The sequence below is a fragment of the Oryx dammah genome, unplaced genomic scaffold (genome assembly GCF_014754425.2).
Source record: "Oryx dammah isolate SB20612 unplaced genomic scaffold, SCBI_Odam_1.1 HiC_scaffold_26, whole genome shotgun sequence".
NCBI classification, from domain to species: Eukaryota; Metazoa; Chordata; class Mammalia; order Artiodactyla; family Bovidae; genus Oryx; species Oryx dammah.
The window spans coordinates 10,440,783-10,453,722 of NW_024070210.1; the positions used below are offsets into that span (position 1 = coordinate 10,440,783).

Here is a 12,940-nt window from a genome sequence, read left to right on the forward strand (position 1 = left end):
AATCTTTATTATGCAATTTCTTGTTATTTTGTTAATTTCTTAATTTTTGAAGAACAAACTTAGGAGCTTATCTTGCTGCATATTTTAATGAAATATAATTGCTTGCTACTTAATTCAAGATTGTGAATTATGTAAAACAATATTTTAGAGGGATTTTGCATAAACCAATCATACAGTGTTTTATGGCATTGATAATTGGTTCTGCAAACTCTTTTTTTCATGTTGAAACTAAGTTAATGCAATGCTTTGGTTCAAGATATTGATGCTTTATTAAACTTTCATCTCTTTAAAGCTTTAAAAATGAACAGCCCCTGAAATGTTTGGTCTTAATTGTTCTTTCATAACTTGTCAGCAAAGATAATTTATGCTTTTAATCAATTCATAACCTGTTGTTAAAACTTTGTTGGAAAAAAAAGGAAAAAAAAATTTGTTGGAAAACAGCATTATCAGAAAAATAAAGTATTTTAAGCAATGTATTTCAGCATATCTGGAAGTCAGAGAAGGTGAGGATTATAGTTTACTGTGTATAGATGACAGCCCTTAGTAATATTGTTAATTTTCTTAGTAATTTCTGACATTCACTATGGGCTGTCATTCACTATAAATTTGTTTTATTTTGAGGTGGTCACTGCTGAAGTGGTAACTTGGAATGCATACTTTTTGCTTTAGGCCAGCTTCTACAAGTGGTCAGAGCAGCCAATGGTGCCCAGTATATCTTTCAGCCTCAGCAGTCAGTGGTGCTGCAGCAACAGGTTATACCACAAATGCAGCCTGGTGGAGTACAAGCTCCTGTTATACAGCAGGTAAAAGTCTTTTATATTCTGACCATGATGGGGTTCTTTTGTCTTTTGGGTGCTTCCCATTCCTTTTTCCACAGCTGTATCTATATATATTCTTAGAGTCTTCTCCAGTACTACACAACCTGTCATTCTGAATTTCTCCTGTACACCTCACAGCTTAACTTAGATTCAGTATGTTTGACTAAATTGTTATTGCTGCTAATGCCTTCTTCTCTCCCTCCACCCCACTTTCCTTTTTATATGTGGTACCACTCTCCATCCAGCCTCCTAAGCTAGTTACTCAGGATTCATTCAACACACATTTATTGGGTGGCTACGTATCAGGGTCTTTGCAAGAGACTAAAGACTTAGGAGCTTAGGAGTGAACAAAGCAGGAACTTGTCTAGTTTCATGGCACTTTTGTATTATCTGTAAAGGGGTACATGGACTCCTTCCTTTTGCTTACCTCTAATATCTAAGGTACCATGAAGTTCGACCAATTCTTAATAGTTCTTTTTTTCAGACTTCAGTTTAAACATGTTTTCAGTCCTTTGATACGTTTGAAGCTAGTTTTGTTTTCCCATACTCCCTTTTCATTTTCTTAGTTCATGTTTTCATAATTTCTCACTTAAAATACTGTGTTATCCTCTTGATTTCCCTGCCTCCAGTCTTATGCCCTCTTAAGTTGACTGCCACTCTATTTATAGTCATTGTTCTAAAAATCTTTACATCTTTTTTGCTTATTGGAAAATGTGTAAATTTCTCAGTGTGGGTTGTAAGATCTTTTTTTGTGATCTTGATTTTTTTTTTTTTAAATCTTTCCATGTTTATTTTTTGCCATGCTTCCAGTTGTTACCTGTTTCAGCTGTTATTTATATCAACGTTGACAAATACTTGCATCAGCTTGTGTGCCAAGTGTTAAACACTTGCGTGAGGACAAAGATGAAAGAGAAACAATTATTTTCTTGAGGATCTTGTGTACTGTGAAAAAGAGGCAGAGACAAAAACACATGATGTGTATATGATAGTATGATGAGAGAGGTTAGGTCAGAGGAGTTGCATTAATCCAACCTGTTCACAGCTTTCCCAGTTTTGCTCTGCTGGTTCTTCTGGGTTTCTCTTGATGCCAATCTGTTTAGAATGCCACCTTTGGCCTTCTTACTAGCAGTTCTCCCCACTCTCCTCCTGGCAAACAGAGAAAGCCTGGCCAATCTCCCAAAACACAAATACTAGAAACTCTAGTATTACCTACTAGAGAAACTTCCTTGACCAGGTCTTGTCCCCCATAGCTGAGTTTAGTACTCTCTCCTATTCTCTCATATGCTATATCATATGTCTCTTACACCTTCTATCTTTTTGAGTTGTTACTGCTTTGTCTATTGCACTATTAATCTGTAAACTTCTGAAGAGAAATACTATCTTGTTATTTTGCTTTCCTTGAACCTAGAGACAAGGAGTTGCCATTTAGTACTTTTAATTTATAACTGGGTATGCTCTGCTTTTTACTTAGTAACTATAATTATAAATATGTCCATATAACAGATATAATTAATGTCTATTAATATGTTCTTTTTGAGCTGCGATTTACTTCAGAACCCTAGAATGTAGAAGCTGGAAGGAACTTTAGAAGTCATCTGACCTGGTGGTTCGCAACTTTGGTTATATGATTAGAATTATCTGGGAAGCTTTAAATAAAATGAATAGATATCATCTCATATCAGTTAAATCAGAATATTAGAAGTAGAGACTTAGGTATCAATATTTTTAACTTACAGGTTGTTATAATTTGTAGCAGGGTTGAGAACCATTGACCTTAAACAATGAAGCGAGGTTAAATGACTTGCCTCTGCTACATCTTTATCTGTGATCTTAGAACTGGAACCCAAGGCTTCAGTTTCCAGATCAGTGTTCTTCATAGAGTGAAAGTGTAGCATAGTACTAAGAGCAGAACCAGAAAGCCTAGGTTCATGTTTTGTCTCCTAGTGACTTGATTGCGAGCTTTGCAAGTTACTAAATCTCCATACCTCAAGCAAATTAATAACATATAACTCTTGGCCTGGAATCTGAAATATAGATAATAGCAAGTACTTGATAAATGTAGCAATTGTAATTTTTAAAAATCTGTTTTTCTTTAGAAATTTGAATGGTAAAATGAAAATTTAGTGGATCCGTACACTCACTAAACATTCCTCTTGTGCTTTGGTAGTTTTTACCTTTATGTGAGATACAGCCATCTGAGGGTGATTCTTTCCCATTGGGGCCTGTTTCTGTGTATCAAATGATGAATCTGAGCAATTTGATCCTCAAACTAGTTCCTAATGTGTAGTTTTTCTTTTGTCTTAGGTCTTGGCCCCTCTTCCTGGAGGGATTTCACCACAAACAGGTGTCATCATCCAGCCCCAGCAAATCTTATTTACAGGAAATAAGACTCAAGTTATACCTACAACAGTGGCAGCACCTACACCAGCACAAGCGCAGATAACTGCCACTGGCCAGCAGCAGCCACAGGCCCAGCCTGCTCAACAGCAAGCTCCGTTGGTGTTGCAAGTTGATGGAACTGGAGATACGTCATCTGAAGAAGATGAAGATGAAGAAGAAGACTATGATGATGATGAAGAGGAAGACAAAGAGAAAGATGGAGCTGAAGATGGGCAAGTAGAAGAGGTAAGTTTTTAGTGAAAGACTTGAAATGAGGACCTGCTCAATTGTTTCTTCCTTCACTTGGTGCCAAATTGATGAATTCTGTGTTTTTTAGAGGCTGTTAGGGTACTATACAATGTAAGATTTTAAATAATTTAAAAATTACTATACAGTGTAAGATTTTAAATAACGTTAAACTATTAATAAGATTTTTAGATTGTTCTGATGTATTTATAAAATATTTCTGTAGCTGGTAACAAAAAGCAAACGTATACCAAATTAGGTTTTACTTATAAATGTGATGACAGTGCAAGTAATTCTGATTGTTTGACTTAATACATTCATCATGATGTGGCTTAAGGGTAAGACATTGGTAGAACCAGATAGATGTGGTTCATCTTTTCCTTCAGTAATTTAAAACAGCATTTGGGAAGAGAAGACACTTCAGAGTTACAATGTTCGATATTCCATACCAGTTCCTTAGATGACCTCATCTGCTCTCATTGTCTGTCTGCAGTTTCGCACACCATTTTTTCTTACTCATCTTTTGTTGTGTATTTCTAGAAGTATGTAAGTATATCTTTGTTTTCCCCAGTGCTCCAGCTTAGGTACTTATAGTCAAGATGGTGTTGGTCTTAACCACAATTTTCACTGTTATTGCCTTCTGCAACAACCTAAGATGTGATTTCTGGTTTATCTTCTTTCTTCTTTTAAATTATCTAAGTAATGTTTTTTAAAGAATACTATTTTATTAAATATTGAATAGATAAAACAAAAAGTATTTTATGGTGTAAACAACCCAGTGTCTGCATCTAGTTAAAAACAAAAAAAATCCCCTTACCAAACAAAGTCCCCTGAGTGCCCCTCCCTAATCTTCATCATCTTCCTTCTACCATCCAAGTATCCTTGCTCATGATTTGTGTGTTCGTCACTACCTTGCCTTTATATTTTACCATAAGTATTTATATTCCTAAGGAGCATATTGTTTAGTTTTTCATGCCTGTTTAGAAGTGGAATAATTGTGTATTCTTCTGCAAGTTGATTTTTTTCCCAAGATGGTGTTCTTGAGGTTCATCTAAGTTGTTGCGTATACCTATAATTATTTTTACTGTTAAATGTTAAAAGTTTATCCATTTTTGTGATACATTGGCATTAGGGATGTTTTCACTTGTTAACTGTACAATTATAAAATATCTGGAATATGTCTTCTAGGGACACATTCAAGTGCTATACCTAAAGATTGAATTGCTGAATCATAAGGCATGCATATTTTCAAGTTACAATAAAATGCCACAACGTTGTACTAATTACACTTCTTGCATTCAGTATATAATGATGCATGGGTCTGTGTATGTCTTCACCAATACTTGACATTGTCAGGCAATACTTGACATTGTCAGGCTTCTTAATTTTTCTTTTTGCCAGTTTGGTAGGCAGAAAATTTTTCATTTTGATTTTAATTTTTATTTCCTTGATTAATGATGAGCAGCAAAAGGCTTCTGTTACACCACTTTTTTTTTCAATTTTCTTTTTTGTTATAAACACCATAGCAAATTTTATAAAGCTCTTTGAAAAGAGAAACATATAGTTGCTGATTTCCTGAGTGTACTTAACGCCTGCCTAATCCTTCCCTGTACACAGTGGGATGATCAAAAGAAATAGGATTTTCAGGTGGGGGTGCTGGCGGGCATGGTCATCTTTATTTACTGGGTAGCCTCTTGACTCTTTCATGTGTTCTTTGTAGGCAATCAAATCAAATGTGAAAAAATAGCAGTTTTTCTTGCCTACTTGGCTAAGTTCTATAATATTGGTTAGAAATGGTGATGGTGGTGATAATTGCACATACTAAGTGCAAATTGTACACCTTCGAATGGTTAAAAATGGTAAAATTTACCTCAGTAAACTTTTTTACATTTATGTTGGTGATAACTATTTTGAATTACAGAATATATACATATACATGTGCATAAATAGGTACAGGCCTAGAGACTTAAAATCTTTTTTTTTTTTAATTGGAGTATAGTTGCTTTACAATGTTTTGTTAGTTTCTCCTATACAACAAAGTGAATCAGCTATATATATACACATATCACCTCTTTTTTTTGATTTCCTTCCCATTTAGGTTACCACAGATCATTGAGTCCTGTGTTATATAGTAGGTTGTCATTAGTTATCTGTATTATACGTAAGAGTGTATATATGCCAATCCCAATCTGTCCCACCCCTTTGGATCCATACACTTGTTCTCTGTGTCTGTGTCTCTGTTTCTGCTTCTCAGGTTAAGTTCATCTGTACCATTTTTCTAGATTTCATAGTTCATATACAGTATTTGTTTTGATTATTTTTCTTTCCATTTTTATTTTGCCCTAGCTTCTCTTTCTTCATTAATTAGAAATTAGAGTTGTATGTTTTATTGTCTGTCACAACTGAGGTCAAGGTTAACTTGACTGGTCATTTTATGCTCTAGCTAGATCTTGGCATTTAATTCTCTTCATTACTGACATCAAGATTCCCCCCTTCTTTTAAAATGTGGTTGCCTTAGTTACGCTTTAAGCCTCCACCAGTAGACATACTAATTTTTATTCCTAGTCTTTAATGTCAAGACTAGGCTGCCAACCTTCTTTATATCCTTGTTTTCCTCTTCCAACTCCACCAGTGTTTTCTTTTTTACACAGCTGCTTCTGGTGGTACACAATACCATTATCTCATTAAATCTTCATATTTTCCTAGGTCAGCTTCTAGACAAATAGTTACTGGAAAGAGTTATCTTCTTGTGCTATTCTGAAAGAATAAAGGAAGTAAAGTAACATCTTCTCAGTCATATACATTATATAGCTTAACTCTTTTAATTACTATATTTAATTTCTTGCTGGAATTTCAGTGACACTGACAGGATCTTAACACAGCCAATTAATAATATGTTCATGGTATATGTGGATCTGTCTGACCCTTGGTTCTCAAAGAACTTCAAGGTCACTGTGTTTCTTTTCAGTGAATATTAGAAGGACCTTTTTTTAGTAATACATGAAATACAAATAAATGAACTCTCTCTTTTCATTTTTAGGAACCCCTCAATAGTGAAGATGATGTGAGTGATGAGGAAGGACAGGAACTCTTTGATACAGAAAATGTTGTTGTGTGCCAGTATGATAAGGTAAGGATTTAATCAGTTCTTTACTGTCTGAGCACCAGGGAAGCCAGTCATCAGGTTACTAATATTTTTGCTATTATAATTTCTTCCTTAAACAATCCTGTCTGCCATTTTAAGCATTTGGTTAGCTGATTGGTGCCTCTTAGAAGCTTTAGTATAAACTGTGTGAATGAAAGCAGTGTTATACTTTAGATTATTTTAATGAAGTGAGAAATTAATTTGTATAACTTTATAGTTGAAAAATAAGTTATGAATGAAATCACAAAAAGTATGTTTTTTCCATTTAGACTGTGTCTCCCAACTTGTTAACAAAGTAAACCCACTTTATGGTTGTCTTTTAACATGAATATTAACTAAGTGGGTTAACCCTGTTTTCCCTCTGACCTCAACTACCTCAAAACTTAAATGGCTTTAATTGAACCTTTCTATAACCTTTTGAATGAGGGTAATAAACAAGACTGGTAACTAACAAAAGATACATTTTTACTGAAAACTATTTTAAATCATTTAACTTTGCTGTATGCAGTCCATGGGGTTGTAGAGTCATACACAATGTAGGGACTGAACAACAACAAAATTTTGGTAGCAATAAAACAATTTTAAACTAGGTTCAATGAGAATTAGCTGTTGACTCCTTGATTTCTTAATTCTTAAAAAGGATGTTACTTCTCAAGTATTTTTGTTATAGCTTTGGCATTGTCGAGATTTTTTTATTTATTGAAACAGTTAATTCAGAATAAAATTTGTTTTCTGGCTATAGCCATTAAATTTGTAATCCACAAATTATGCTTCATTTTTATAGTTTAATTTCAACAGAGATCTTTATCAAGTGTTGAAAACTACGACAGACATAGTTGGGTTTTATTTATAAGCACTTCTCATTACACTAAACGTATATTTCTAAGTGCCTAATTGTGTCAAGTACAGGAAGTGAAAGTGAAAGTCGCTCAGTCGTATCCAACTCTTTGCGACCCCATGGACTATCCGTGAAATTCTCCAGGCCAGAATACTAGAGTGGGTAGCCTTTCCTTTTTCTAGGGAATCTTCCGAACCCAGGGATCCATCTGTACTAATATTACGCAAAATTTGTGCTCTTTACGCCCTCTTTTACAAATGATGAAAGTCTTAAATTTGTGTTGCTTTTATAAAATGAATATTATAAATAGCCATGTTTATTGCAAACATCTGTAGGAAAAATGTTTAAAAAATGAATCTTATCATATCCTAATGTAAAGGTAAAATTAAGCCAGTTAAATACCCGTGAAGTTATAGAATTAGGTTAGTGAGGTCATTGATTCAGAGTATCAGGGCATCTACTTTTGTACCTTATGACTAGTAAGTTAAGCGCTCATAATACCCTCTACCAAGCACATGATAATACATCTTGTTAGATGCATATGGAGGGAAAGTATTGAAGTTGAAACAACAGGAGATACCAGTAAATCTTTATTGTCAGGAAGACTCAAGGGAACCTGTTGGCAACCAAATTATCCAGAATGCAATATCATGATAGCAGGATGTCAGATACATAAGAAAGGACCTTTACCTTAGCTTGACTGAGGAATATGCTTCTAAGTATTTTCATATTATAAGAGACTACCTCCTTTGTACACTTAATATTTTTAACATTAGAATTGTTTTGCTCATGGAGACAGTATTTTAATGTTTTAAAGTAAGAAATTTAAAAGTAACTTTTAAGTAGTGTGTTGTATGATAAACAGTTTTAAAGTTTACAGAGATCTAATTTTTATAATCAAATGAGTTTTGGAGATTGGAGGGTTGATTCTTGATGTTTTAGCCAACAGTGAAAGAATGGTGGTGTTCTAAAATGGGCTTGGGTGTAGTTTGAGGCAACTTGAAATTTAGGAGTTTATTTTTGAAGCCTAAATTTCAACAGTGAGTCAGTTTTAGCAGCAGTCATACAAAGAATTGATTGTGTTGCAAGTCAGATGAGAGCTTTAAATCTAATAATGAGGCAGAGTTCTCACATAGTATGAGGATAGGTAAGGACTGATGGCATCAGGTGTTGAGGCATCGGCCTTGTTTGTAGGTAGTGTTACTTAATATTTTTGTCATGAGGAAAGTTCAGAGGCCTTTTTCCTTGCACTCAGGATACTCCTTTATGCAGGACTTAATGTAAGGCCAGTAAATGAATTGTTTTTCAAGTTATATTTTGTTATTTTATTCAAGTAAAAATATTTACTACTTACTACTCAGTATGACTTCAGTACTTAGTATATGGAATATTACTTGATGCATATGATACTTTCTACATTTGCTTTTTGCAAGTTGTCTTTCAGCAAACTGCAGTTTCTTTACTTGTCTGTGGAATTCTTTTTTCCCGGCTACTCATTGCTTGCTTATTTAATTCCATATCTTTCAGCTTATAGTTACTTGTTTCGTACTAGAAATAAATTTATATATCCATTTTTAGGATAACACTTCCTCTATAGGAAGTCAAGGAGAAAAGGAGACAAAGATCTTTTTATTCAAAAATACTTAATAGTGTCTGTGATGTCCCAGGGCACTCACTGTTCTAGAAGCTTGAGATAAGCCAGTGAACAAAACAAAACAGTCCCTGCCATTTGGAAGCTTACTCTAGTTGAGGGAGACAAAGGCTAAAACATAACAAAATGATAAAACAAATTACAATTACCTTAATACAACACTGGGGCTAATTGCATGTAACTTAGAGGCAGCCCTCTGTATCTGTGGTTCGTCTGTATATGTATAGTCATCCAACCACAGTCCACTTAATTCTGTAGTATTTACTATTGAAAATAACCTGTGTATAAGTTGATCTGTGCATTTCCAAACCCATACTGTTAAAGGTTCAACTGTAATTAATATGCTGTGTTGCTGCTGCTAAGTCGCTTCAGTCATGTCCAACTCTGTGCAACCCCATAGCTGGCAGCCCACCAGGCTCCTCTGTCCATGGGATTTTCTAGGCAAGAGTACTGGAGTGGGGTGCCATTGCTTTCTCTGAATATGCTATGTTAGAAGTTGATAATTAGTGTGGGTAATTATAGAGTGGGAAAGGAAACAGGATCAAAGGCTTGATGAAAGTTAGACTTGTCGTTATTTGGTGGCATAACCTGCCTACTTCGTGTGAGAAGCAGTAAGGAGGCCACTGTAGCTGGGCTTGGGGGAGCAGTATAGCAGGAGATTGTCAGGTAAGTGGGGGCAGGTGGTGTGGTGTAGGACTTTGTGAGGACATGGGCTCTCACTCTGAGTGAGAAGCTCTTGGAAGGTTTCAAATATACAAAAGTGGTATCACTTACATTTTAATCTTAAAAAACATTGCTTTGTTGAGAACAGTATAGAAACAAAGGTTGAAATAAGGAGATTAATAGAGGGACATCATAGTAATCCACATGAGTGAAATGATTAAGGCTAGGATGATAGCATTGGAAGTGATGAGAAGCAGCTGGAACTTGGATGTTTTGAAGGAAGAGTCTACAGGCTTTCCTGACTCTTGTGTATGTGGTAGAAAATAAAAAAGGGAATCAAGAATGACTCCAGGATTTTTTTTTTTTTTTTTTTTTAATGAGGAACTAGTCAAAAGAATGATGATACAACTGAGATGGGAAAAGCTGCAGATGGAGCAAATTTAGGAGAGGAGAGTGGCTGGTTTGGGACATGTTAGTTTTGTATCCGTTAGATGTTCAAGTCATTCATCCTAAGGTGTTCAGTGTAGTAATCTAAATAGTGTAATTAGACCAGAGCTATAAGACCACTTGGGCTTCTCTGGTACTCAGTGGTAAAGAATCCACCTGCCAGTGCAAGAGACATAAGAAACGTGGGTTCGATTCCTGGGTCAGGAAGATCCCCTGGAAAAGAAAATGGCAACCCACTCCAGTACTCTTGCCTGGAAAATCCCATGAACAAAGGAACCTGACAGGCTTCAGTCTAGGGGAAGTCACAAAAGAGTCAGCTATGACTTAGTGACTAAACAACAACAAAATAAGACCACTTAATGTAAGAGGCCCTCTTCTGAATACTGTTTCACTTTATTATACTCTATTTTGCTTTAATAAATGAGAAAAGATAGATATATGGTAAATTTATATATAGCTTAAGTTAGTGGTCTTAAGGAAGGGCATGAGAGTGGTTTTCAAATATATGAAGTATTCATTATTTTTTAGATTAACTTCCAAAAGGCAGAACTAGGATCAATAAGAACCTTGGGGTAAGCAGGTTTTAGTAAGAGGTAAAGTATGAAAGGCTTGCAAGGGAGCTGTCCCAGGAAGGGATAACTGAATTTGCAATTCTTCACCTTCCACTTTTAATCACACTCAAGCAGACACTAAACAGTGATTTGCTAAGAATACGTGTGGAGACTGTTTGCATGGGGATGTTAGACCATGGAGTTTTAGCAGTGGGATAAGAAAATGCCTGTACATAGTGAGAATTTCTGCATTATTATGGAAAACAGCCTGATAAATAGAAAGCGCTTGAAGAATCATCTTTGTCACTTAATTGTGATTTGTCATTGATTATCTCATTGAACTCCAGGCTGTAATTTTCTCCTTTGAAAATGAAAGCCTGAAATGGGAGCGATGCTTATGATTGAAGGTAAGGGAGAGAGTGAAGACCTGGAAATCAGTTAAAAAGTATTTTAATAAGTCATATGACAAGAGGCTATTGATGTAGTAACTAGAAGCTTATTGGTGGCCTTTTAGAAAACAGTTGCCAGGTGTCCTGAAGACAAGTAAAGTAGACTTAGAGATAAAATAATAATTAGAGAAATACTAATATTAGTTTCAATTCTAATCCTGGGGGGGTCACAGTATTTAAAAAGTCAGCAATATATAAGTTGTTAATGTATGTGAGGAAGAAGAGAGTAGTTGTAAACATGATACCAATAATAAGGAAAAACTGTCCTGGTGGTCAGTAGATAGGGAGAATGAAGAAAAGCCTATGGTTAATTAAATTGTATAGACTTAAAAGGAGTTACAGAGAAAAGGCAAAAAATAAAAAGTGTTCTAGAAGCATCAGGGAGAACAAAGGGTATTCCTGTTTTAAATATTTGCCTGTAAAGAATTGTATAGGAAATGACACGTATATGCAGACCTGGTAGAGATTAAAATAATTTGTAGAGAAACATTATTAACTACTTTAATGAACCCAAATACTAAGAGCTATAAAATAAATATTATTATAGATTTTTGAAAAATTCACCTAATTGGTTTTTTTTGTTGTTGTTTTTGAGAGAGAGATTGTGTCAGACTATTAAAATGCAGTTTAACCACAGTTGTATGAAAATAGAAATCAGATGGAGATTAAACAATATGCTACTGAACTTGAGACAAATGAAAATGGAAATACACCATACTAAACATGCAGAATACAGCAAAAGCAGTTCTAGGAAGGAAGTACATAGAAATGCCTACATCAAGAAATAAGGAAAAAATCTCAAATAAACAATCTAACTTTACACCTAAAGGAACAGGAAGAAGCCCAAAGTTAATGAAAGGCTGGAAATAACAAAGATCAGAGGGACTAAATGGAGACTAAAAAGATAATTAAAAAAAAGATCAATGAAACTAAGAGCTGATTATAATAGAAGTACAAAGGAACATGAGAGACTGCTGTGAATAATTATACTTTAACAAATAGGACCATATAGAAGAAGTGGATAAATTCCTAGAAACATAAAACCTTCTAAGACTGAATCATGAAGAAATAAAAAATCTGAACATGCTGATTACTAGTAAGGAGGCTGAATCAATAATCAAAAACTTCCCAATAAACAAAAGTCTAGGACCAGATGGTTTCACTGGTACATTCTACCAAACATTTAAGAAGAATTAATACCAATCTTTCTCAAATGGTTCAAAAAAATAGAAGATGACGAAACATTTTTAAACTCATTTTACAAGACCAACGTTAGTTACCTTGATACCAAAACCAGACTAGGGTACCACAAGAAAAGAAAATTATAGGCTGGTATCATCCTGATGAGCATAGATGCAGAAGTGCTGAACAAAATATTAGCAAACTGAATTCAGCAATTTATTTTAAAAGATCATATACCATGTTCAAGTGGGATTTATTCCAAGGATTCAAGGAAGGCTCACCTCATCTTCAAATCAGTGTGATACACCATATTGACAACATGAAGGACAAAAATCATGGGATGGTCTCAGTAGATGCTGAAAAAGCATTTGACAAAATGTAACATAAAAAATCTCAACAAAATTGTTACGGAGGTAATGTACCTCAACTTAATAAAGGTCATATATGACAAACCCACAGGTAACATACTCTGAAAAGCTCAGAGCTTTTCTTTTAAGATTAGAAATGAGATAGGCATGTTCACTCGTACCGTTTTTATTCAGCACGGTATGGAAAGTCCTAGTCAGAGCAG

At 34.8% G+C, this 12,940-nt stretch overlaps 1 protein-coding gene across 2 annotated transcripts in view; it reads left to right on the forward strand.

Annotated features, from left to right (window-relative positions):
- GTF2A1 (general transcription factor IIA subunit 1) overlaps positions 1 to 12,940 on the forward strand; it is a 40,058-nt gene that overhangs the window by 21,326 nt on the left and 5,792 nt on the right. Inside the window, exons 6-9 of one of the 2 annotated variants that reach the window (XM_040225985.1) lie at positions 670 to 803; positions 3,123 to 3,443; positions 6,484 to 6,573; positions 11,086 to 11,145. In XM_040225985.1, the coding sequence (XP_040081919.1) occupies positions 670 to 803; positions 3,123 to 3,443; positions 6,484 to 6,573; positions 11,086 to 11,139 (599 nt within the window). In that variant the 3' untranslated portion in view covers positions 11,140 to 11,145. The remainder of the gene's footprint in view (positions 1 to 669; positions 804 to 3,122; positions 3,444 to 6,483; positions 6,574 to 11,085; positions 11,146 to 12,940) is intronic. The other variant, XM_040225984.1, reaches the window with a different exon arrangement.